The sequence below is a fragment of the Oncorhynchus mykiss genome, chromosome 5 (genome assembly GCF_013265735.2).
Source record: "Oncorhynchus mykiss isolate Arlee chromosome 5, USDA_OmykA_1.1, whole genome shotgun sequence".
Lineage (NCBI taxonomy): Eukaryota > Metazoa > Chordata > Actinopteri > Salmoniformes > Salmonidae > Oncorhynchus > Oncorhynchus mykiss.
Window position 1 is genome coordinate 18,852,622 of NC_048569.1, and position 27,746 is coordinate 18,880,367.

The 27,746-nt window shown below is 43.9% G+C and overlaps 1 protein-coding gene across 3 annotated transcripts; it reads right to left on the reverse strand.

Annotated features, from left to right (window-relative positions):
* Positions 1–795: 795 nt before the first annotated feature.
* On the reverse strand, positions 796–27,567 carry LOC110523374 (noelin). Of its 3 annotated transcripts, none has more exons than XM_036977001.1 (6): positions 27,090–27,567; positions 16,006–16,155; positions 15,511–15,666; positions 11,844–12,063; positions 7,034–7,140; positions 796–3,227 (listed from the first exon to the last, which is right to left on the reverse strand). In XM_036977001.1, the coding sequence occupies exons 1-6, from the start codon at positions 27,153–27,155 to the stop codon at positions 2,553–2,555; spliced, it is 1,374 nt and encodes a 457-aa protein (XP_036832896.1). In that variant the 5' UTR covers positions 27,156–27,567; the 3' UTR covers positions 796–2,552. The 3 variants fall into 3 exon arrangements, with proteins under 3 accessions (XP_036832896.1, XP_036832895.1, XP_036832894.1); XM_036977000.1 differs by lacking the exon at positions 27,090–27,567 and adding an exon at positions 18,489–19,229; XM_036976999.1 differs by lacking the exon at positions 27,090–27,567 and adding an exon at positions 18,010–18,428.
* Between the last annotated feature and the right edge of the window lie 179 nt (positions 27,568–27,746).

Sequence of the window (27,746 nt, forward strand, 5' to 3'; positions counted from 1 at the left end):
GTAATGTATATCCAGGGAGCTATCAACAGGAGGTAATGTATATCCAGGGAGCAATCAACATGAGGCAATGTATATCCAGGGAGTTATCAACAGGAGGCAATGTATATCCAGGGAGCTATCAACACGAGGCAATGTATATCCAGGGAGCTATCAACACGAGGCAATGTATATCCAGGGAGCTATCAACAGGAGGTAATGTATATCCAGGGAGCCATCAACAGGAGGTAATGTATATCCAAGGAGCCATCAACAGGAGGTAATGTATATCCAGGGAGCTATCAACATGAGGCAATGTATATCCAGGGAGCTATCAACACGAGGCAATGTATACCCAGGGAGCTATCAACACGAGGCAATGTATATCCAGGGAGCTATCAACACGAGGCAATGTATACCAAGGGAGCTATCAACACGAGGCAATGTATATCCAGGGAGCTATCAACACGAGGCAATGTATATCCAGGGAGCTATCAACACGAGGCAATGTATATCCAGGGAGTAATCTCTCTCTCTCTCTCTCTCTCTCTCTCTCTCGGTTTGATCTGAAGCAGAATGAACTCATGAAAAGACATGACCCCTCAGTATTATTCTTAGTAATACCCATGATGTGGTATTATGGTCAGTCAAGCACACAAACAAACAAAGACACACACAACAGCCTGATCCTGACAGACACATGCACTGTTACCATAACCAGGGGTCTGCAACCTGTGGTTCTACTGTAGAGCCCCATGGGGCTCTTTAACTGCCCCTTTGTTGCTCCATGACGATCAATAATTCAAGCTGCGCGAGGAATGAGATTAGAACAAAGATTCTCTGTTTATTGACACAAATCATTAACTATCTCATCTCAGGTACAACACACATCCAGCAAAAGCACAAAAAGAGTGAAAAGCCATTGTCCTCTGCAAGTTTTTTAAACATTTAAACAGCATTATCCTCTGCTAGCTGAGTGGGAGGGAGAGATACATTTAACAGCATTACCCTCAACTAAAAGGCATACTTTAGTTAACAGAATAGGGTGATGATAATTCAGTTGAAGAGAGAAGAGCCGTAGGACTGAACCCAGGTCTCCAGGATACATTACTTGATATATTCTATTGCTTTGTATTCTTCTGAAAGAAATGAGCTGGATATGAGATAGGTTCCTCCCACACGGTCCAACTAAACATAGACAGAGAAGCAAAGCCAGTGCCAACAGCAAGGGGGTGATACAAGAACATTAAAAAAAGCCTCCGACTGGAAAAATAAACGTTCTAAAAACAAACAAGTGAAAAAGCAAACATTTTTGCAACCAACCCCCCCCCCACATCCCTCTCTTTTATAGGTACAGCATCATATAGCAAAAGACATTCAGAAGGTAGCAGACCAGAATGGTAAAAAAACACTCATGCAAATCAAGGCTGTTTTACACAGAGTCACAAACAACAGGAAAGTCTTTGGCCGGGATTCAATCCAAGAGGCACGCTGTGGCGCAGTTGACAACACGGCTTTTAATGCCAATGTTCCCGCGTTTGCAGAGATTGCATTCACTGAAAATGCTGCTGATTTGACTCAATTGGAAATTCCCTTTAAAATGTCAAGCGCGCTACTTACACAGCTTTGATTGAATACCGACCTACTTCTCGTACAGTACAACAGTGTGCCCCAACAGTCAGTGCCTTCAGGGAGCGTATTCAAAAATCGTCTTAGGGTAGGAGTGCTGATCTCGGATCCGATTTGCCCTTTAAATCATAATGAATAAGAGGGGGAACCTGATCCTAAATCAGTATTCCTACTCTGAGACACTTTGTGAACACAGGCCCAGGTCTTCTCATGGATGTTGATGATGTTGTTGTTAACTTGTTTACAGACTTCTTTATTTGCTACTGAAGGGATAAAAGGGATAGAATGTGTTTGTGTGTGTGACAGACGGTGGTTGTAGGCTCTGTGGTCTTCTGCACACCATATGCTGGTTCACCCCACCATTCTCCAAATAATGTCCCAGTTCTCCCAATTTTACCCCTTATCTGTCCGAAGGGCGAGGTTCTCCCTCTCTCTGTCCGGGGGCCAATGGGGGGTCCTGGTTGGCAAACAGTTTATAACCAATCCCATAGTCCTTTGCTAGGACCCCAATGATCCCCATAGAGTAAAGTCCAGGAGAGACAAGGGAGGTACTTCCTGACAGTACTTCCAGAGACAGACCCAGAGCCGCAGAGACAATCTTCCATGATGGTTACTAGCCATTATTTAAAAAAGAAAGGCGTGATATTTTTTTGGCATCTGTTATTTTCAGTCCAATATATAGTTTTGAACTCTAGATGTATCATGTTCCCTTCCTTTTTAGTAAACAGTTCTCTTTTTAATTTCAATCGATGTGCACATTAATTCACGTTGTAGTTCCAGTCATGGTTGATGTAATCTCTCTAAAGACAGTCTTATGATATGACATACTACATATGCTGCACTTTCCATAAAGTCTTTCTCTTCTAGATATACAGTATATTTAAATATAGGATGATCTCTCTCTCTATTCTCTATATAGTATATTGTAAATAGTACTGTCTCCATGGTTACAATTCCTGTGAGCTGATGACATGGAACAGTGTGACATTGTACAGAACCTGGTGTCCATTATTCCATGCGTAGAGCGCACGGTCCCGAGGGTTGTAGTCAAGCATGGAGATATGGGAGTACTTGTTCTGGAAGGCGATGTCTATGTACTCGTACGTGGAGGAGTTAGTGCTGTAGGCGTAGTACACCTTGGTCCCTCCAGAGTAACCGTTGGTAACATAGAGAGTACCACAGATCATGAAGGCTTCGCCAGCGCTCCTCTTGGGGTGGTTGGTGGTCCAGCTCTTGATGATCTGCAGCGTGCTGGGGTTGAGCTTGCTGATGACGATGTTTCCAGCGTTCTGATTGGTGGCATAGACAGCCCAGAGCCCACCCTCGTCCACCATGAGGTCGATGTCGGAGTGGCCGCCCCAGGCATAGTGATACATGTTGTTGTAGCCGGCGTTGTCCAGCTGGCGTGACTTGCTAATGGCGGAGGTCTTGAAGTCAAACTTGATGATGATGTGACTCTGAAATTTGTTGAAGTAAATGGAGCCGTTGTAGACCACCTGACCCGTCCCGGACCACGGGTGGGGGAGGCGGTGAGACGTGAAGTTGTCCGTCGTCATGAAGTCCGCCATGGACTTGTACTCCCGCACGAAGCGGTTGTTGTGGTAACCGTCCATGTACCACACCTAACAGACAGAGATACAGACGAGTAGAGAGGAGAGAGTAAATATTAACTCAGAGTCAGTAGCAACTTTATAATACAAAGACGATAAACCACACCCTGCAGTCCTGTTAAAACCCTCCTATCAAACTCCTCAATGCACCATTATGTAGACGGGCGCTATATACATGTGGATCACGCATAATTTCACACTGTAAATCATATCACGCTGTCAACAGAAAGCCTAATTAAATGGGATGCTTGACTCGGAGCAGAGCAGGGAGCAGTGCTCCTGCCTTCTGCTTCAGAATACAAACAGTCAGGAATGACAGGCAGCTGCAGGTGGAGGCAGGCCGGGGCCCAGCCCCACAGGGATAATGCGAATCATTCCGGATAAAAGGCTGCCTAGACCATTTCCTCATTGATTTTTTAACTAGGCAAGTCAGTTAAGAACAAATTCTTATTTTCATAGACGGCTTACAAACAAGGCCTTGTTCTGGGGCAGAACGACAGATGTTTTACCTTGTCAGCTCTGGGATTTGATCTTGCAACCTTTCGGTTACAAGTCCAATGCGCTAACCACTAGGCTACCTGATGCCCCATTTGCTGCATCCCCTCCTGCTCCAACCCTCCAAGTTCTGACACACCACAACTTTCCCATTCCCCCTCCTGACAATCTGATTAGCTAATGGATCTTTGAGAGCCCGGATGTAAGGGCCTTAAGGGTCCAGGAAACACCATCACCAACCTTTAATGTTCTTCTCTTACAGAGAGAGAGAGAGAGACCCACACAAACAGACCCCACAGAGCACCAGTCCTAACCAAATTATGAGAAAGCAAAAAGAGAACTACAGTATATGACACTGGAAAGAATCAACCAAGAAACAGAGCAAACAATAATGCTATCTGGCCCTAAACAGAGAGTACACCGTGGCAGAATAACTGACCACCGTGACTGACCCCAAGTTAAGAAAATCCTTGACTATGTACAGACTCAGTGAGCATAGCCTTGCTATTGAGAGAGGCTCTCGCCATGTGCACACTGCCCACAAAATGAGGTGGAAACTGAGCTACACTTCCTAAACTCCTGACAAATATTTGACCATATTAGAGATACATATAAAATTAAACATTGATAAACTCCCATATCTGTTAGGCGAAATACCTCTGTTTGCAATCACAACAGCAAGATTTGTGGCCCGTTGCCATGAGAAAAGGGCAACAAGTGGAGCACAAACAACATTGTAAATACATCCTATATTTATCTGTCTTCCTGGTACCATTAGAACACATTACACATGGTCTCATGGATTCATGGCACACATGCATAGCACATATTTTACCATCCAGCTTAGCTACCTTGCCTTTAAATTATTATCTTGCCTTACTGGACACTCTCAGACACTCTCACACTACCTTGTATCTCACAAGCAGCAAGGTCCAACGTTACACAGAGAAACCAGAAGAATAGAGCAATACCAGAGAGACCCACATATGGAACATATGCAGTTTTCCTTCGATGTACAGATGATATTATGACTATGACGGTCATGTATGTTTATGTTTGCGTGTGCTTTATGTATTTGTACTCTAACCTCTAAACCCCAGATCTGCATACAGATCCATGTGTCATATAAACATTTTGGCTGACAAATAAACATCTTGGCTGACACCATCCCTTCATTAACGACCTTGCTGTCAGGGCTCGGGTGTAAACCATGCATTTATTCTCTGCATTTGCATTTGAATGTGTTTTAGTAATAAAAGCTTTGTCTGTCTATTCCTCCAACAGATGCCCAGCCCAGGAGAGCTAACTCAGACATGGCCGTTTAGTAGAAGGAACGGAACGGACGGACGGACAGACAGACAGACAGACAGACAGACAGACAGACAGACAGACATTAATCAAAGCTTCTATTAAGGTCAGATTCTGAAGAGGCAACTCTATTATGGGTGTGTCAGGACTCTTAACAGCCTGGCCTCTTCAACTGAGTACAATTAGTCATGTCACCTGAGTAATATAGTGTGCATTCCAAAGGGCATTTTGATCTGAGCCCTATGGGCCATGGTCAAAAGTAATGCTCTATATATGAATAGGGTGCCATTTGGGATACAGACAATGAGTGTAATGTAAAGCACTTAGTGTGATCTTCCAGGAGCTACCGCCGTAAAACACAGTGCCAAGGAAATCATTACCTTAATGTAGCTGGGCTTTAGACGCTACCGAGGTCAGGAAATCATTACCTTAATGTAGCTGGGCTTTAGACACTACCAAGGTAAGGAAATAATTACCTTAATGTAGCTGGGCTTTAGACGCTACCAAGGTAAGGAAATAATTACCTTAATGTAGCTGGGCTTTAGACACTACAAAGGTAAGGAAATAATTACCTTAATGTAGCTGGGCTTTAGACACTACCGAGGTCAGGAAATCATTACCTTAATGTAGCTGGGCTTTAGACGATACCGAGCTCAGGAAATCATTACCTTAATGTAGCTGGGCTTTAGACACTACCAAGGTGAGGAAATAATTACCTTAATGTAGCTGGGCTTTAGACGATACCGAGCTCAGGAAATCATTACCTTAATGTAGCTGGGCTTTAGACGCTACCAAGGTAAGGAAATAATTACCTTAATGTAGCTGGGCTTTAGACGATACCGAGCTCAGGAAATCATTACCTTAATGTAGCTGGGCTTTAGACGCTACCAAGGTAAGGAAATAATTACCTTAATGTAGCTGGGCTTTAGACAATACCGAGGTAAGGAAATCATTACCTTAATGTAGCTGGGCTTTAGACGCTACCAAGGTAAGGAAATCTTTACCTTAATGTAGCTGGGCTTTAGACACTACCGAGGTCAGGAAATAATTACCTTAATGTAGCTGGGCTTTAGACGCTACCGAGGTCAGAAAATAATTACCTTAATGTAGCTGGGCTTTAGACGCTACCAAGGTAAGGAAATAATTACCTTAATGTAGCTGGGCTTTAGACGCTACCGAGCTCAGGAAATCATTACCTTAATGTAGCTGGGCTTTAGACGCTACCGAGGTCAGGAAATAATTACCTTAATGTAGCTGGGCTTTAGACGCTACCAAGGTCAGGAAATAATTACCTTAATGTAGCTGGGCTTTAGACGATACCGAGCTCAGGAAATCATGACCTTAATGTAGCTGGGCTTTAGACGCTACCGAGCTCAGGAAATAATTACCTTAATGTAGCTGGGCTTTAGACACTACCGAGGTCAGGAAATCATTACCTTAATGTAGCTGGGCTTTAGACGATACCGAGCTCAGGAAATCATTACCTTAATGTAGCTGGGCTTTAGACGCTACCGAGCTCAGGAAATAATTACCTTAATGTAGCTGGGCTTTAGACGCTACCGAGCTCAGGAAATAATTACCTTAATGTAGCTGGGCTTTAGACGCTACCGAGCTCAGGAAATCATTACCTTAATGTAGCTGGGCTTTAGACGATACCGAGGTCAGGAAATAATTACCTTAATGTAGCTGGGCTTTAGACGCTACCGAGCTCAGGAAATCATTACCTTAATGTAGCTGGGCTTTAGACGATACCGAGCTCAGGAAATCATTACCTTAATGTAGCTGGGCTTTAGACGCTACCGAGCTCAGGAAATCATTACCTTAATGTAGCTGGGCTTTAGACGCTACCGAGCTCAGGAAATCATTACCTTAATGTAGCTGGGCTTTAGACGCTACCGAACTCAGTAAATCATCACTTTAATGTAGCTGGGCTTTAGACGCTACCGAAGTGTTAAAGAGGGGTAATTGTATTTTCTCCATGTTCATGGACGGCTGAAATGTGTGTGTGTGTATACCCTGGTATCTCCTTCTGGTGCCGCAGGGTCAGTCATCCAGGATCCGAACCGGGATCCAGACGTCTTGATGGTGACAGGATCACTGATGCCCGTCAACTTCCCACACGCTGTGAAGGAATAACCAACATAGAAATACCTCTCATAGATACTGCATATCATTCTCATAGATTAAACACTGTTTGTGTCTATGTCTAGGCCTCCATCTGTATGTCATCCTCAGAGAATAAAGGTAATGGTCTTGGGTATTCTGTGCATTATGTTTGTCTGAGCGATGGAGGGTGAGAGAGAGAGAGAGAGAGAGAGAGAGAGAGAGAGAGAGAGAGAGAGATGGGGAGAAATGAGGAGAGAGAGAGACAGAGCAAGAGAGAGAGATGGAGAGAGAGGGGGGAGAGAGATGGAGGGAGGGAGAGAGATTTGATTGTTGTTCCAGGTTATGTAGGATCCACTGAGCTCATGCTGCTGCTACCCGTTCTAGGCTGTTTGAGCTGAGCGCATCGTTAATTAGGCTTGATTGAGGTGTTGATATGAAGTTGACATATCTAGCTCCTGAACGCTTAGCTGCGCCGTGTTCCCTGATGACAGCCAGGTAGTTTGATTAATGGGTTTATCATTATGAACAGATGGTTAACAACCTCGTTCTTGTTGTTAGATCTTAATGTTAACTAACGAACAAACAGCTTCGGTCCCGTCCCCTATTATAGTCTCTCTTCCCCTCTATGCTTTTCTCTCTCTTTATGCGATTCTCCCCCTTTCTCTCATTATCTCTCTGGCACTAATGTGGTTGGGAAATGCAATTATTCATGTCTATCTATCTTCACCCATCACTCTTTCTCTCATCTATCTTCACCCCTCACTCTTTCTCTCATCTATCTTCACCCCTCACTCTTTCTCTCATCTATCTTCACCCCTCACTCTTTCTCTCATCTATCTTCACCCCTCACTCTTTCTCTCATCTATCTTCACCCCTCACTCTTTCTCTCATCTATCTTCAACCCTCACTCTTTCTCTCATCTATCTTCAACCCTCACTCTTTCTCTCATCTATCTTCAACCCTCACTCTTTCTCTCATCTATCTTCACCCCTCACTCTTTCTCTCATCTATCTTCACCCCTCACTCTTTCTCTCATCTATCTTCACCCCTCACTCTTTCTCTCATCTATCTTCACCCCTCACTCTTTCTCTCATCTATCTTCAACCCTCACTCTTTCTCTCATCTATCTTCACCTCTCACTCTTTCTCTCATCTATCTTCAACCCTCACTCTTTCTCTCATCTATCTTCACCCCTCACTCTTTCTCTCATCTATCTTCAACCCTCACTCTTTCTCTCATCTATCTTCAACCCTCACTCTTTCTCTCATCTATCTTCAACCCTCACTCTTTCTCTCATGTCTATCTATCTTCACTCTTTCTATCAAAAACTGTATTATTCTCTCACATTTTGACAGTTTTGAAAGTTAAACCTACATCATGTGTGTGTTTTGCACACTTTGATTCTGGTTTAAATTAAATGAAATATATCAAGCTGTGACTATGAGACCTCAGCAGGTTAACAGCAGCGAGACAAACACAACATCACATGAGCAAACACCACTACTATCAGCACCTTACATAATACCTCCGTGGGATTACAGACTACAGTAATAATCTGTGTTTATTTATTTCCTCTAATCACCATGTTCCTATCTTTGGATTATGGTCGGTCTGGACCTCGGGGAGAGAGAGAGAGACGCACATGAGGTCTAATCTAATCTCCTATTGGCCTGAATATGGCTCCAGCCAACCAGAGCTAGACTACAGGGAAATCTAACCCCAAAACCATCAGTTAGTCATTCTGGAATGGAATGATGAGTTGAGGATTATGGAATCAGTGAATAAATGTAGACTCATTAGAGAGGGAGCAGCCTGATCCTAGTGTGAATGTAGACATATTAGAGAGGGAGCAGCCTGATCCTAGTGTGAATGTAGACTCATTAGAGAGGGAGCAGCCTGATCCTAGTGTGAATGTAGACACATTAGAGAGGGAGCAGCCTGATCCTAGTGAGAATGTAGACACATTAGAGAGGGAGCAGCCTGATCCTAGTGTGAATGTAGACATATTAGAGAGGGAGCAGCCTGATCCTAGTGTGAATGTAGACATATTAGAGAGGGAGCAGCCTGATCCTAGTGTGAATGTAGACACATTAGAGAGGGATCAGCCTGATCCTAGTGTGAATGTAGACTCATTAGAGAGGGAGCTGCCTGATCCTAGTGTGAATGTAGACACATTAGAGAGGGATCAGCCTGATCCTAGTGTGAATGTAGACACATTAGAGAGGGATCAGCCTGATCCAAGTGTGAATGTAGACACATTAGAGAGGGATCCACCTGATCCTAGTGTGAATGTTGACACATTAGAGAGGGATCAGCCTGATCCTAGTGTGAATGTAGACACATTAGAGAGGGAAGGGGACAGATACATATTTCAGGTGTTACATAGAGAGCTGGGCTCAGAGAGAAGAACTATAGGATAGAGAAGGAGGAATGTCTACTGAGATATAAATAAGAGAAGGAGGGAAAGGGAGATGACAGCAGTGATGAAGTAGAACATAGCAATGACGTGACCATCCTCTCCTTTATCTCATCTGATCTCTAAACTCTGTGAACTCTCCTGCTGGGTGACCTCTGACCGATCCTTTATCTCATCTGATCTCTAAACTCTGTGAACTGTCTCCTGTTGAGTGACCTCTGACCTCTCCTTTATCGCATCTGATCTCTAAACTCTGTGAATTGTCTACTGTGTGTTTGTGTGTCTGTGAATTTCTGTGTGTGTGTGTGTGTGTGTGTGTGTGTGTGTGTGTGTGTGTGTGTGTGTGTGTGTGTGTGTGTGTGTGTGTGTGTGTGTGTGTGTGTGTGTGTGTGTGTGTGTGTGTGTGTGTGTGTGTGTGTGTGTGTGTTTGTGTGTGTGTGGTAGTGGCAGGAGTGGAATATGTGGAATGGTATCAAACACATGGTTTCCATATGTTTAATGGCATTCCATTTACTCCGTTCCAGCCATTATTATGAACCGTCCTCCCCTCAGCAACCTCCAATTGGTATGTCTTAAATTATCAAATTCACCTTTGACACATTGGCTAATTGGCTAAACAGAGACAGGCAAAAATATGGAATCATGTTTTTTTGTCAGTGTAAATTGGGATTAAACAAAGGTCGGACTGTATCATATTGAGAAACAGGTGTTTTGAAATAATTGTGAGACATACATGTAATTCATATTTAACTGATAGGCTGTGTAGTATTATGTCTGCTCATGACATCTGGAAAGAAGCTAAGGTGTGTTCCAGTGTGTTGAGAAAGGATTGTGTTTTTCTTTTCAGGTGTTTCATGTGTGTACGTAGTGTATGTAGTGTACATAGTGTATGTAGTGTACATAGTGTATGTAGTGTACGTAGTGTATGTAGTGTACATAGTGTATGTAGTGTACGTAGTGTCCGTAGTGTATGTAGTGTAGGTAGTGTATGTAGTGTACATAGTGTATGTAGTGTACATAGTGTATGTAGTGTACGTAGTGTATGTAGTGTACATAGTGTATGTAGTGTACGTAGTGTCCGTAGTGTATGTAGTGTAGGTAGTGTATGTAGTGTACGTAGTGTATGTAGTGTACATAGTGTATGTAGTGTACGTAGTGTATGTAGTGTACGTAGTGTACGTAGTGTATGTAGTGTATGTAGTGTACGTAGTGTATGTAGTGTATGTAGTGTACGTAGTGTATGTAGTGTATGTAGGGTACGTAGTGTACATAGTGTACGTTGTGTATGTAGTATACGTAGTGTATGTTGTGTACATAGTGTATGTAGTGTACGTAGTGTATGTAGTGTATGTAGTGTATATAGTGTCCGTAGTGTATGTGGTGTCCGTAGTGTATGTAGTGTACGTAGTGTATGTAGTGTACGTAGTGTCCGTAGTGTATGTAGTATACATAGTGTATGTCGTGTACATAGTGTATGTAGTGTACGTAGTGTATGTAGTGTCCGTAGTGTATGTAGTGTACGTAGTGTATGTAGTGTCCGTAGTGTATGTAGTGTACGTAGTGTATGTAGTGTCCGTAGTGTACGTAGTGTACGTAGTGTCCGTAGTGTATGTAGTGTAGGTAGTGTATGTAGTGTACATAGTGTATGTAGTGTACGTAGTGTATGTAGTGTACGTACTGTATGTAGTGTATGTAGTGTATGTAGTGTATGTAGTGTACGTAGTGTATGTAGTGTATGTAGGGTACGTAGTGTACATAGTGTACGTTGTGTATGTAGTATACGTAGTGTATGTTGTGTACATAGTGTATGTAGTGTACGTAGTGTATGTAGTGTATGTAGTGTACGTAGTGTATGTAGTGTATATAGTGTCCGTAGTGTATGTGGTGTCCGTAGTGTATGTAGTGTACGTAGTGTATGTAGTGTACGTAGTGTCCGTAGTGTATGTAGTATACATAGTGTATGTCGTGTACATAGTGTATGTAGTGTACGTAGTGTACGTAGTGTATGTAGTGTCCGTAGTGTATGTAGTGTACGTAGTGTATGTAGTGTCCGTAGTGTACGTAGTGTACGTAGTGTATTTAGTGTCCATAGTGTACGTAGTGTACGTAGTGTACGTGGTGTACGTAGTGTACCTTGATGTAGAATGTTTCTAAAGTGTGCACTTCATGTGCCTGAAGCTTTCACTCTGGTGTGTGTGTGTGTGTGTGTGTGTGTGTGTGTGTGTGTGTGTGTGTGTGTGTGTGTGTGTGTGTGTGTGTGTGTCTGTGTGTTAGAGTGTGTGTCAGAAACTTTCTCAGCCTACCTAATTTTTGCATGCATGCTCGGAGTCTCTCCTCAAGACCTGACACTCGGTTGTGGAGTTCCTCGTAGTCATAGGCTCCCATCTCCTCCTGGAGCTCGCTTAGAACTGACGTCAGATTCTGGACCTCCTCCTTAAACTGCAATACCAATTTGGCATCGGCTTTGTACTCCTCCAACACTGGTATCAACGGCCTAATCTCCTCCATTTTCGATTTTATGGCCTGAAAGGATTAAAATAAGCTGGGTTCAGTGTCATGCCTGGAGACAAAAAAGAAAAGACTCCCAAAAAGTTTTTTAAAAGGAGAAAACACCTATCTGGCCCTGACTACTCTAGCCTGGCCTACACTGACATTCTCTCACAGTAACACAATAGCCCTGTGTGTTTGTGTGTGTGTACAGTGTGTACAGTGTGTTTGTGTGTGTCTGAGCAAACAAATCCTGATGTGTGTTCCACCGTATTGGCGAGCAAGCAGAGGCTCCGTCCTGATGCAGACGAGCCGGTACGTTAAACACAAGCCCTCAGTACACCAGGAAACAATTGGGAAAGCTCTTTATTGGTCATCATCGTTTAAAATGCAACAGAGTTACATGCTTTTACATGTCACACACAACAAAGGGTTTCAGATGTTATTATCACTAATGTTTATAGGTACGTAGTTGTCTTTAGTAACCAAGTATGCATAGACAAAAAACAAAAGTAAAAAATAAGAATAATAACTGTAAACAACTAATTGTTTTCTTTTAAAAAAGCCTTTTGATGGAAATGTCCTACCAGTAACATGCAGAAATAGATCTGTGGTAGGTAGATAGGTAGGTAGGTAGGTAGGTAGGTAGGTAGGTAGGTAGGTAGGTAGGTAGGTAGGTAAGATAGGTAGGTAGGTAGGTAGGTAAGATAGGTAGGTAGGTACACTCTTAGAAAAAAATGTGCTATCTAGAACCTTAAAGGGAACTTTGGGTGTCCCCATAGGAGAACCCTTTGAATAACCATTTTTGGTTGCAGGTAAAATGCTTTGGGGTTCAATGTAGAACCATTTCTACAGAGGCTTCCCTTTTGGAACTCTTTTTTCTAAGAATGTAGTTAGGTAGGTAAGGTAGGGAAGGTAGGTAAGGTAGGGAAGGTAGGGAAGGTAGGTAAGGAAGGTAGGTAAGGTAGGTAAGGTAGGGAAGGTAGGGAAGGTAGGGAAGGTAGGTAAGGAAGGTAGGGAAGGTAGGGAAGGTAGGGAAGGTAGAGAAGGTAGGGAAGGTAGAGAAGGTAGGGAAGGTAGGTAAGGTAGGTAAGGTAGGGAAGGTAGGGAAGGTAGAGAAGGTAGGTAGGGTTGGCTGGTTGGTTGGTTATTTGGGAAAGGGGTGGGTGGGGTTTCAGGTAGGTAGAGTGGGCTGGTTGGTTATTTGAGAAAGGGGTGGGTGGGGTTTCAGGTAGGTAGAGTGGGCTGGTTGGTTATTTGAGAAAGGGGTGGGTGGGGTTTCAGGTAGGTAGAGTGGGCTGGTTGGTTATTTGAGAAAGGGGTGGGTGGGGTTTCAGGTAGGTAGAGTGGGCTGGTTGGTTATTTGAGAAAGGGGTGGGTGGGGTTTCAGGTAGGTAGAGTGGGCTGGTTGGTTATTTGAGAAAGGGGTGGGTGGGGTTTCAGGTAGGTAGAGTGGGCTGGTTGGTTATTTGAGAAAGGGGTGGGTGGGGTTTCAGGAATGGTAGAGGTAGAGTGGGCTGGTTGGTTATTTGAGAAAGGGGTAAGTGGGGTTTCAGGTAGGTAGAGCTGGCTGGTTGGTTATTTGGGAAAGGGGTGCGTGGAGTTTCTTAGTAGTAGTACTAATGGTGCGAAAGGTAAATCATGAACGCTCGTAAATCTCGTAGTACTGTGGTAGCCCAGTTCAGGTGGAACATGAGATTGACCTGCCTCTTCTTCTCTCTTTACATGTCCTAAAGTTAGCCCTGCAAGCAAGAAAATAACATACTGTTGACATCTAGCTCACTAACCTATCTAAGAGACACAGAACAACACACACTGGATTAGAGAGTATGTTAAGCATGCTTTGATTTTGCACTCATGATATGAATGTGGGAGGCATGCATTGGAAATGTAGACACTCAGTCAGGGATGCAGGGGGTGGAAATAGTTGTTTTGTGATTGATACTGCTGTTAATGTTGAGACTACAATACATGGTGAAGTTCAGTCTATCATCATTAGACAGGTAACTGGAGAGGAGTGGGAAAATGGATCTACAGTATTTGTCTGAGTGCCAGGAAACTCACATCAATATGCATGTAGCTTCTGACTATGGGTGTGCTCGTAAATTTTATCTGGATTGCCAGAGTGCGCTCAGAGTGCGCTCTGGGCGTTCGTAAGTTCAGATTGTCAAGTGTCAGATTGTACATTAGTAAATTCAGAGCGGTTCGCTCTCGGAGAGTTCAGAGCGCACACTGGATGCTCTGGTCGAGGAGTAGGGTTGATCCGAGCGATCTGACCTCACAACGGCAGTCAAGCACCCAAGCTAACTGGCTAACGTTGGATAGCTTGATAGCTACTTCCAGACACAAACTAGTCAACACCTCACTCTGACCATTTTACTCGCCCTCGCAGAGCTGTTTAGGCTGTTTACATGTTATCTAGAGTATTGGTGACTGTAACTGTGCGGCTGGCATCAATTTAATGATGCTTTTTTGCCGAAGTTTACTGACGCCGCCATATTCAACGGGTGTTGAGCGTTCGGAAATTCATCAGTTTTTCTGCGCACTGGCGAGGTGCTCTAAATCGGAGTAGATAGCCAGAGTGAATTTACGAACGTACCCTATGTGGTTTTAAAAGTTAGTTGTGACTTACTGGTGAATCTACTACCCTCTCTCATTGATTAGTTCAATCAATCAACCAATCAACCAATCAACCAATCAATCAATCAAAGAATGTGTGGTGCTAAATTGGCATTGGTGATAATCATTTTAAAGGCAGGAGAGGGAGGAGGAGGAGGAGGAAAGGAGGAAGGAAGGTGAGCCAAGCAATGAATTAATATCTGGTTGATGATAGTTTTTGCATGTGCCCACTGGATTGTCCAGTATCCCTCCAGCTCGTACCCTAGAATGAATTATGGTTACTAGTGTTATTAGTAGTAGTACTAGATTTAGTGGAAATGGTAGTTGCGGTTGTAATAACGGTTACAAGCCAATTTTGTTGTGGAGGAAGAAGACTGTTTATTTAGATATTGAATCCAAAACCTTCCTATCAAAAGTCCTAAGTCCCGGGTCTTTAGTTCATTCTGCTACAGTCCTGATACATTACAACTCAGAGCTGTTCCTAGGGACTATAGAAAACACTCTAGGTGAGGTTGGTGATGCTGAACCATAGAAAAGGAAATATGCAGCACACCTATGGTTCATCCTCAACACTCATTCATTAACCAGTAATTAAATATAGATAATAGATAAGTATTGAAATTGCATTTTTTGAGTGCTCTCTGTTGATAATCTGCGAGGATCCAGCATCTAAGTATCTTTTCAAATAACTTTAGAATAAGAATGTTGTTGATTATCATCTGATGCTGGACCATATCCTGAGTGGGCCGTGGGCACACACAAAAACCCATCCATGGAGGGTGGAGGGTGGAGGTGGTTGTGGTCATGGTGATAGCCCCATAGCCCCAGCAGGGTGGGTTTAGGTGTGCTGGGCTGCTGCTGTACCTTGTATTGCTTGGCGATGTTCTGCTTGTGGTTCTCCTCCACCTGTCTGAACTTGGTCTCCAGACCTCTCAGCTGCACCTCCATCTTCTCCACGTACTGCAGGTCTCTCTGGGTCCGCTGGTCCAGCACCTGGATGGACTGGGTCATGTTCTGGACCTATCACAGGGGAGATCAGGGAGAAATGGGCATGAGTACACTCAATATGGCCACCGATTCATCCATCACAGAACATTGGCTTGAATGGGGATGCCCATTCTAGAAATTATATTTCTATAGCATGGGCTCATAGTCTGTGATGTTGAACTGGTTGAGGCAGGGTGCTGCTCCCGTAGCTTGTCTGGGGATGCTGTCCATGTGTCTGTGTTTGTGTGAGTGCATGCTTGGGCTGCTGTCCAGGATGGCGGGGGGGGGGGGGGGGGGGGGGGGGTCGCGGTCTGTGAGGTAAGACGTGACAGGTCATTAGTGTTGCTGTGGACATTATGTCACCATAGTTACCTTCTCCAGTAGCTGCCTCAGCTGTTTGGTGCGGGCGTCTCGTGAACACATGGACTGCTGTGGTGCCACCACAGTGCACACACACCTCCCCTCACTGTCCTGGGCTGAACTGTACACCTGCCATGACTCCTCTGGGTTCGCTGGCAACACCTGGAAGAGAGAGATGGAGGGAAGGATGGACAGAGAAAGGGAAAAAGGGAGTGAGAGATTCAGAAGCAAGAAAGAAAGTGATGTTACATAAAGTGGGAAAGAAGAGGACGAAAGAGAGAGAAAACAGGAGAGTGTTTGAGAGAGGTGAGAGGTGAGAGGTGAGGAAGGGATAGAAAGAGATGAGGGGATGAAAGGGAAAAAAAGATAAGAGAAAACAAGAGAGTGTTTGAGAGAGGTGAGAGGTGAGGAAGGGATAGAAAGAGATGAGGGGATGAAAGGAAAAAAAATAAGAGAAAACAGATGAGACAAGAGAATAACAAAAGCATTCATCCTATAATCCAATTGTCAGGGATTTGTTGAATAAAGTATTGTACCCCATCCCTCCTCGCCTGCTCTCTGACTGAATAGGCTTATCTTAGCAGTACGTTTCAATCACACGGTGTATGCTTGTGGTGACGTGTCGCACCCGTTGGAGTGGTGGAGTGGAGTCGTGCGTTAAACCCTCACTACTACATAGATACAGCCAGAGCTTACATAATGTCAGTCTGTCTGTGGGATGCACACGCACGCAGGATTGCGCACGGCGCCATCTGGCCATGATGAGAACCGTTAAACTCCTCCTGCCATGCTCCAGCAAATTATAACATGCCATCAGAGGGGATCGGCAGCCTATCGAACTGGTCGAGACTTGTCCAAATACTCATCTATGTACATTATCAAAGTTATTGGTGGCCAATTATAAAACAACACAAATAGAAGGTGTGACATTGTCAAAACTAAACAATCAACACAGTCCAATCAGTCCACATTGAGACTGGGCTAGCGCCAACAGCATCCTGATCCTGAATCGACACACTCATCCACAATCTATTGTTTCACTGTAGCCTACATCATGACCATCCTATTTCAATAGAGAACATTGATCTAAGTGCATTATGATGTTTTTGGCGCACTACTGAGAGTCATAGGATATAGTGCTTGGATACTGTTTTAGTCATCCCTGTACATACTACCCTAGAAATTCACCAGAAATGTCACCAATAATGTACTTAAAATGTGGTAAATTAATTGAAAATAAAACTATGTGAATGTTTAAAACCAACTGGAAACCTTTCCATATTCACTTCACATGGGCATTGAGTGAATATAGTGACAAGGTGGATAGTGGATTACTAGGTAGAGTATGTACTGTAGTACTCTACTACACTAGCTTATCCAGTCATTAGGACTATATCACCATGAAAGGCAAGTTCTTTTGGAGGAATCTTTTATCAATAATCCCGCGGGAGTACAGATTAGAGAAAGCAAAGCACTCCACCCGACTGATCTTTATTACGATGTAATAACGCAACATTTTGTCCATCTGATCATCACATAATAAACTAAAATGACTATGTAGGCACGGGGATCTTTATTCGTTACAGTACAGCCTTTACATTGAAGTAGATAGTACTGTTTATTTTTAAATGACTATTGAAATAGTATATGTCGTGATCCAATAGCTTTTTGCCAAAAATGTAACCCATGAAGGCGTGGGTTTTATGAATGGTTTCATAGTCAACCTTAATACGTAAAATATCTCACAAAGTATGAGACGATTTATATTTCATTATAATCATAACAATTTACTTTGATTAACCAAAAAGTCAGATTGTGCTTCACAAAGACACAAGAAGACAAGAAGCAATATGCCCCGCGTAATAAAATGACCTTTTTTTTCTCTGGTGCGCCCTTCATTCGATAATCAGAGACCCCGCTGAACGGAGGTTGCCTGGCTGCCGGGGACAAAGAGGAACCCAGCTGACTTCACTGGAAAGGTCTGGATGCGAAATTTCATTTTCACAAAATGTTTACCTTGCAGCGTTTTATCAATGGCAGCATCCAAACAAACTCATTGTCGCTCTCCGTCTCCACCGCGCGCCCTTGTTCTCCTCCACCTCTCACAATGCAGCGCGCTCCCACGCCCCTCCTCAAACATACAGTAAGATACAACAAGACTATCTCGCTCTCCGTCTCTATATCTATCCCGCGAGTGATCAACATGAGAGAGGCGATATTAATCATGCCTCTGAAATTCGATTTTCTCTAAGATCTGACAAGCATCCAGGCGCTGAAAACATAAGCAGCACAACATAAATACTAGTGACCCTGTCAAGCAACAAATATGAGATTTTGGTGGAGGCAATAGCCTAGTAGGCCTAAATAAACTTTTAATAATTCATTAACCAACCAAATAAAATCCTCCAGCCAGGTAAAAATTGGTAGCAAAACCAGTAATTTTTTATGCAGACAAAATGAACCCGCGGGAAGCGTACAGTAGCGGTGCCACTTACTCCGGTGCTCCTGTCCGGGTAGCCTGCCCTCTCCGCGGTGAGCTTGGTGGTGTTGAGCCCAACTAGAGAGGGCAGAGTCTGCGACATCCAGTTCGTGATCATCGCCATGGTGCTCAGCACAACGCCGATCTTCAGCAACGGCACCGACATCTCTGCACTCTGCGTTTAACCCAAACCAGCTTCATTCTATTGGAGCACAATCCGGCGAGAAACGAGCAAGGCAATCCATGTTGCCTAGTGAAGCCATAGCCTTCTGGTGTACCACCCGTAGCCCCGGTTTGGTCGGTTGTTCCTTGGACATCACTGGTGAAAGGCTAAAGGGTTCGGAGTTTGGAAAAAGCCCGCAGGTTTGCAGGTTTGCAGGTTTGGATCAGATTAATGATAATAAACCCTCGATGTCGAATCTGACAGTCCCGAAAGCCGGGAGAAAGTGTGATTGAGGAGCGGTTTAGAGAGAAAATAAAATGTATCTGGATGGGTATCTCTTTCTCTCTCTGTGCTGTCCCGCGCTCTGGTGGTTTTCCCGTTCTCCGTTCCTCTTTAGTTCACGCCCTCCGTCCGCCTCCTGCCTCGCGCGCTCCTTGATTAAGTGCAGTGAATACACACAGGCTGTTCCAAAAGGCTGAGGGAGGGAGGAGATGCCTACCGATCTATGGCAGCACGAGCAACGCGCAACGGTGATGTAAGCCAGGTTCGTCTTGCCTGCTGCTCGAGACGCCCTTCCCGGTGTCACCGGGGGTCCGTGGCTGCCTGGCTGGTATTATCTCGGATTGCGAGTTATTATCCCCGGGGGGATTGGGCAAAGAGCAGTTTCGGGTAAGGTCGCGCCACTCGTCCGGTCGCAAGAAGCTGAGTGCTTAATTTTCCGGGCAGGTGATATTTTTCTCACCCCACCCCCGTGGAGCGCGAGCTGTTGGGGTACGGAGAATAACTCAACTTGACGTTAATTTAATGAACAACCCCATGTATTAAAGTCCGTTATTATTTTATTTAATGAAGGTGAGCTAGGCAATAAGGATCATATATATATAGATATATATGGGGCTATAGGTAGCCTGGTGGTCAGCCTAGTGGTTAGAGCGTTGGGCCAGTAACCGAAAGGTTGGTGCATCGAATCCCCGAACGGACAAGGCAAACATCTGTCCTTCTGCCCCTGAACAAGGAAGTTAATCTGCTGTAGGCCGTCATTGTATATAAGAATTTGTTCTTCACTGGTTTGCTTTGTTAAATAAAGAATATACACGCATAATAGGGCATGCAATATGGATAACGGCAACGTATCATCCCAAATGCATTAATACACGTCAACAATTTTATGTCTTTATTTAAACAATCCCGACAGCGCGCACCTGTCATCATCAGCACTGCATTCGAGTATAAAATTAAATTGAAGAGATGTATGGCCTATGTGAAAGACCCTGGCGCCATCGTGTGGCTGCTTTCGGTATTGCCTGTAAACCAAAGGGACAATAGTCATAATATTGTTCGTTAAATAGCCGCGCGACATCACATGAATGTCACAACCCAATTTAAGTGTGTTTGAATAAATGCGTCACCAAAGGCTTTCTGACGGTGTTAAACGCAAACATAACAACATTCATGTTCAGCTGGATTATGGATCTCGCTCTCTCTCAACCCACCCATGTGTTTCTGTATTATACTCGGTTAGGAGGATATCTACTGGATGAACACCAGAGAGTGAGAGAGAGACCACGAGAGACTGGAAGAAAGAAGATCAAGAAGAAAAATCACAAGTGAACCCTTTAAGAAATCTACCACATCAGAATTGCCACGACACCAATATGACACACCAGGGCCCATATTCCCAAAGCATTCAGAGTATGAGTGCTGATCCAAGATGACATGGACAGGGATACCTGGCCCTAGGTCAGCACTCATACTGTGAGACGCTTTATGAATACGGGCCCAATACCTGTCCACTTCTTTTCTCCCATCACCTTGTGAATATTTGTAATCCTCCCTTTAATAATTAGAATCATTTTACTCAATACATTTTTGAATTACAAAGCAAAGCAAATCTTTCTCATGTAAAAATTGTGAAGAATCAGAGCACTGAGCAGAGCACCAAGCAGAGCACAGAACAGAGCACCGAACAGAGCACCAAGCAGAGCACCGAACAGAGCACCAAGCAGAGCACTAAGCAGAGCACCGAACAGAGCACCGAACAGAGCACCGAACAGAGCACCAAGCAGAGCACCGAACAGAGCACCAAGCAGAGCACCAAGCAGAGCACCGAACAGAGCACCAAGCAGAGCACCGAACAGAGCACCAAGCAGAGCACCGAACAGAGCACCAAGCAGAGCACCTAACAGAGCACCAAGCAGAGCACCAAACAGAGCACCATGCAGAGCACCGAACAGAGCATTAGAATACTTGTTTAGTTCTCCACCTATAGGCTTAGCTGTAATACTGCAAGTTATTACATCAAGACCCCAAATATCCACAGTGCTATATGGGCTACTTCTGTCCTCACAGTAAAGCAATATGCTGATATAAATAAAAGACTCACTCTCCCATTCTCTCTCACCTTCACTCTATTTCCCCTTCCTCTTCCCGCTCTCCCCCTCTGTATCTGTCTCTTTCTCTCTCTTACTCTCGCTCTCTCTGAGTTTCTCTCTCCGTCCCCCTTCTCTCGCGACCTTTCTCAGTGTACAGAACACAGCAGTTGTGACTCTGCAGGACAATTTGAGGTATCAGAGGGGGTCAGTTCACCGCTGTGCCTGCCCTCTACTGCCCTGCCCTGTCCATCCCAGCTAAATCCAACCCATCCCTTTCCTGCCCTGACCTCTTCTCCCCTGCCCAGCTCTGCTCACCCCAGCCCAGGGCCATCTCAACTCTGCCAGTCAGTTAGCATATCAGTACTAAGCACTAATACTCTACACTAACACTCTCTGGGACGATTTCCCCAACAGAAATTATCCTAGACCTTGAGCATGGTTTTTAGTCCATGACTAAGCTTAATCTGTGTCCGGGAAGCCCTCCCCCTGACCCTCCCCATGGACAGATCAGCTAATAGGGGATAAATCAGTGGACCAGATCGGTCAGTGGAGGACTACTCAGTCTTGTCATGCTTGGCTGACTATTTCACAGAGAGAAACATGTTTATAGGATAAATGTAAAAGGACAATATGGCCATTTCAGATTGTCTACGTGTACAACTGAGAAAGTACAGTTTAACATATGTACACTAGTACAACTCTGTGATGATAACTAACTTTCAGAGTTTCACTTGCATTGATTTATGAATAAATCAAATCCAAGTCGTCAATCACAGCATAATGCAATGCAGCTGCAGACACTCCATCTTTCTCTCTTTCACAAGAACTGAATTGATTATATTGTAAACTTTTCATTATAAACACCTATTTCTCTCTCTCTCTCTTCTAGCGGGTGTAGCGGGCTTGAAGCCTTCAGGGAGCTGCCACGGGAACAGCTGGCCCTTCTCTGCATACCTGACAACATAAACCAACAACAACAACAAACACTCACTATAGTATTTCTGCTTCAAAAACATGTTCATTAAGAAACACAACAAATACTTCCCACACTAGCTATGCTTCAAACATTAAGGAATTCTGGAATAAATACTGCCCAGATCCTCAATAAGGTCTGACTGCGGCCCAAGACCAGGATAACTCCAGGGATGAACCGCCCAGGGAAACCAATCCCCCTTGTCGCCGTCAGACCCTTCTCCACATACTAGCTATGCTCTGAATACATGTTCATTTAAAAACTCTGGCACACATACTGCTCTAGGGGTCTGACATGTATGCCAATATAATGACGTGTATGCCAATATAATGACGTGTATGCTAATATAATGACGTGTATGTATGCTAATATAATGACATGTATGCTAATATAATGATGTGTATGCTAATATAATGACGTGTATGCTAATATAATGAATGACATGTATGCTAATATAATGATGTGTATGCCAATATAATGACGAAAAGGATGTGGTGGATCATCTGATGTGTTAAGGTAGAACATCTGTCAAGATGTGAGGACGGATGTTGGTTATATTGCCTGAAGAATTGACAGCCAGTGTGTGTGTGTGTGTGTGTGTGTGTGTGTGTGTCTGTCTGTTTGTGCCTGTCTGTCTGTGCCTTTGTGTGTGTGTCTTTGTGTGGCTGAGAGAAAGTGAGTGTGTACATGAGTGTGTGATGGAGAGAAACAGAGAGAGAGATAAAACGACAGAGACAGAAAGATGATGTCCATCATTGTGACTTGTTGTTGTTGTGCTCCAGACCACAGCACCTGACACAAATCATCCTCCACGGTTTACAGTAGAAATAATACATTTCATTTCAGTGCATACTGCAGACCATGTCTCTCCAACCTGTTCCTGCAGAGCTACAGTCCTGTTGGTTTTCACCTCAACCCTAATCTAGTGCATCTGATTCTAATAATTAGCTGGTTGATGAGCTGAATCAGGATACAACTGGGGGTTTGAGGGAAAATCTACAGGAGGGTATCTCTCCAGGAAGAGGGTTAGAGAGTCCTGCTGTAGACTAAGGACAGTGAAATAACACAGATTGATATGTACACTGGCCACCTCAGTGACATCTCCTAAATATTTGTACGTTCCTCTAAAATAAAACAATAGCCTGCAGTGGCAATGTTTTCAGAAAGACATCTGTATCTGTCCAGGCTGTAGGGGTAAAAGTGAAGTGGGGAGACATAAATCATCACCTCTAGAGCAAGTTATGTTGAAACAGAATCTGTTCAATAAATGTGAGTCTGGCTTTGATCACAAATAAATGTGCTGCACTTTCTATCTCTGCTCTGTTCTCTTTCTATCTCTGCTCTGTTCTCTTTCTATCTCTGCTCTGTTCTCTTTCTATCTCTGCTCTGTTCTCTTTCTCTCTCTCTATCTTTCTATCTCTGCTCTGTTCTCTTTCTCTCTCTATCTTTCTATCTCTGCTCTGTTCTCTTTCTCTCTCTCTATCTTTCTATCTCTGCTCTGTTCTCTTTCTCTCTCTCTATCTTTCTATCTCTGCTCTGTTCTCTTTCTCTCTCTCTATCTTTCTATCTCTGCTCTGTTCTCTTTCTCTCTCTCTATCTTTCTATCTCTGCTCTGTTCTGTTCTGTTCTCTTTCTATCTCTGCTCTGTTCTCTTTCTCTCTCTCTATCTTTCTATCTCTGCTCTGTTCTGTTCTGTTCTCTTTCTATCTCTGCTCTGTTCTCTTTCTCTCTCTCTATCTTTCTATCTCTGCTCTGTTCTCTTTCTCTCTCTCTATCTTTCTATCTCTGCTCTGTTCTGTTCTGTTCTCTTTCTATCTCTGCTCTGTTCTCTTTCTCTCTCTCTATCTTTCTATCTCTGCTCTGTTCTGTTCTGTTCTCTTTCTATCTCTGCTCTGTTCTCTTTCTCTCTCTCTATCTTTCTATCTCTGCTCTGTTCTCTTTCTCTCTCTCTATCTTTCTATCTCTGCTCTGTTCTCTTTCTCTCTATCTATCTTTCTATCTCTGCTCTGTTCTCTTTCTCTCTCTCTATCTTTCTATCTCTGCTCTGTTCTCTTTCTCTATCTTTCTATCTCTGCTCTGTTCTCTTTCTCTCTCTCTATCTTTCTATCTCTGCTCTGTTCTCTTTCTCTCTCTCTATCTTTCTATCTCTGCTCTGTTCTCTTTCTCTCTCTCTATCTTTCTATCTCTGCTCTGTTCTCTTTCTCTCTCTCTATCTTTCTATCTCTGCTCTGTTCTCTTTCTCTCTCTCTATCTTTCTATCTCTGCTCTGTTCTCTTTCTCTCTCTCTATCTTTCTATCTCTGCTCTGTTCTCTTTCTCTCTCTCTATCTTTCTATCTCTGCTCTGTTCTCTTTCTCTCTATCTTTCTATCTCTGCTCTGTTCTCTTTCTCTCTATCTTTCTATCTCTGCTCTGCTCTGTTCTGTTCTCTTTCTATCTCTGCTCCTTTCTCCCCCCCCTCTCTCTCTCTCTTTTGCTCTCTCTCTTTCTTACTCTTTTTTCTTTCTCTCGCTCTCTCTCTCTGTCCCTCTCACACACGCTCTCTGTCTATCTCCAATCCTTATTTCTCTCTTTCTCCCCAATCTCTCTCACTCCGACTCTTTCCAAAACACCCAATTTCCCTCTACCTCGGCATCCTTGAGTGTGATGTGTGTGGTGTTTGATGTTGTAAGGGCTCTGTTGTCGGTTAAGCTATAAATAGTGCTCCACGGTGAGTATTATAGTGGTTCTGATAATGCTGGAGGCCGGTGGGGGTTAAGGCTGTGGCCGCGGTGAGTAGTATAGTGGTGCTGATAATGCTGGAGGCCGGTGGGGGTTGAGGCTGTAGCCACGGTGAGTATTATAGTGGTTCTGATCATGCTGGAGGCCAGTGGGGGTTAAGGCTGTGGCCACGGTGAGTATTATAGTGGTTCTGATAATGCTGGAGGCCGGTGGGGGTTGAGGCTGTAGCCACGGTGAGTATTATAGTGGTTCTGATAATGCTGGAGCCCGGAGGGGGTTGAGGCTGTAGCCACAGTGAGTATTATAGTGGTTCTGATAATGCTGGAGGCCGGTGGGGGTTGAGGCTGTAGCCACGGTGAGTATTATAGTGGTTCTGATCATGCTGGAGGCCAGTGGGGGTTAAGGCTGTGGCCACGGTGAGTATTATAGTGGTTCTGATAATGCTGGAGGCCGGTGGGGGTTGAGGCTGTAGCCACGGTGAGTATTATAGTGGTTCTGATAATGCTGGAGCCCGGAGGGGGTTGAGGCTGTAGCCACAGTGAGTATTATAGTGGTTCTGATAATGCTGGAGGCCAGAGGGGGTTGAGGCTATAGCCACAGTGAGTATTATAGTGGTTCTGATAATGCTGGAGGCTGGTTGGGGTTGAGGCTGTGGCCAGATATTGACTGACCTTGTTACAAATTACATCCATCCAAAATGCTCACGCACAGTCACACACTCAAACACACACATGCAATCATATAAACACACACACACACACATGCATGTACACACACACCAATGCCATCCAGGGCCACAAACTACAGTGTCAACACAGCCCCTTACAGACAACATGCAGCACCCTAACTGTATAATGCAGGATGAAGTCCAACCTCGTATGCCTTTTCCTCTTCAATCAAGGAGATCAGAAGGGCAACATGTACAACAGAGTCAGCATTACTGAGAGCTCAGCGCAGTGTTTGTGTCACAGTGTTATAGGGAGACTACAGTGATATGTTGGTCATGGTGAAAGATGCATGGGAGAGATGAGGGCAGCAGAGTGTCTATGTGTTTTGTGGGGTCAGCTATTTCTCTCTGAGGCTGTGTGATGTAGAAAACACACACCTCACTTGGCACCAACGTCAGTCCAACAACATCCTCTGAGTGATATTTGACAGAGCTGTCCATTAACATTAATCAAATCTGAAACAAAGTAAATGTTGAGGCCTGGGGTTGAATTTCTATTAAAAGGGTTTAAAAGAAATAGATAGAATATTGTGTGGTTGATGATTGTACATTGGGAAATAGATTCCCACATAATGGACATGTTGACCGAATGATTATGTTGAACTAATGCCAATTTGTTTTGGTAGCCTGATGTTAGCTTGTTTATGCACAGGGGGACAGGAATGAACAGTATGTCTGTGGGAATGAACAGATACACCTGTAGATTGGTGAGACCATTTTAAATATATATATATATATATATCTCTTTTTTAATTTAAAAAATATCTGAGCAACACTTTACGTAAACATTTGTGCTATACTTTTGGGAATGAACTTTGAACTGTAGGGTTAACTGTGCACACCATCGTTTCACAGATTGACAAATGCTGTGCTGGTGATTAAGACATTTGACAATAGAACAGCACTTGACTATATTCTTCAATTACATGATCAACCATTACGGCCTTGGATACTTCTTAGGTGATTGGATTGATATGTCGGGGTGGATAATCGTTCATGCCAGACCAATAACATTTCATTTGGTTGGTTAGAACAAAGACCTCCTTTCTCGTCTCCATAGTCGGGTTCTCAAGCTCCACAGCAACTTCTCCTTTGGTCTCATTCAAAGGACCATGCTGTGTGCTGTGCTACTTGAAATGCAATAACATTTGACTGCTTGTTATTCGAAACAAACGACACATGCAGAATACCGATACATATATCAGACACATTTCGATTTAGAATGAAAAACAATAACCATTCTGACATAATCCTAACCCTCACACAGATGATTTGGTTGGATGGGTTGATTTGTTATTCATTCATTACATTTGCTTATAATTTATACGTGTGTAATATATGTGTATATTTACACATTTGTGTGCATGTAGGATTTTGTACATCTCTATCCCTGCGCATTACACAGAGCCGTTAGAGTTAGGCTATGTGACATTCATTGGGCGCTGCTGGCGCTATCTGCGCCCGTGTAGCATAATGTATCCACATCATCGCCATGTAATCCCACCCGTTAATCTCATTAAACGCGGAAACTGGCTAATTCACTTTCGCTCTGTCTAGGCTACCGAGAAGACACCGGGTACTAATATTTTATCTCGTGCCAAGTAACTGCTCACCACAGCGTAGCTCTAATACAGTGGGGAAAATGGCGTGTGTTAAAACCTACTTGAGTGAGTTCTGTGCCCATCAACACGAGGACGATAAGACTCAGGATCTTGCTCGAGGGCTGCATCTCTTTCCTCCGGGTGTGTGGAACCAACGCTCTCACATGCAGATCAGACCTTTTGCGTCCCCCGCACGGAAGTCCTCTCCTCTCCGCTCCCTCGTAGCGCTGAGGTCGCTCGCTCGCTCTTATCCCTCAGCAACCAAATAGTAGAAAGCGAGAAATCGGTATTACGGAATCAGAGTCTCTTAGCATATTTATTTCATCTCGGCTCCTCGGTCTTGGTGTTTCTGTTCTTTCTTCTTTTATTTCTTCCTCTCTAATCGCCACAACGGGTTCTGATAAACATTTGCGAAGGGAAACGTTGGTTTAAATACGGGAATCAGCACTGGTTACTCAGATATTGCCAAAACTTTGCCTCCCTGCCTGGAGTCGCCGAATAAGCGATAGGTGTAAAATGAGAGAGCGCGGAGCTGTCCACGGTGCTGAAACAGGAAGTGATGTGGCAGAGCGTGGGAAATTCAAGCAAGACAACATGGAGCGCGCCAGAGAGATAGGAATAATATTTTATGATTTTTATGATTGAAAAAAACATGACCCTTTTTCAATTCTAGTATTTATAATGAACAAAAATATAAACGCAACATGTCAAAGTGGTCC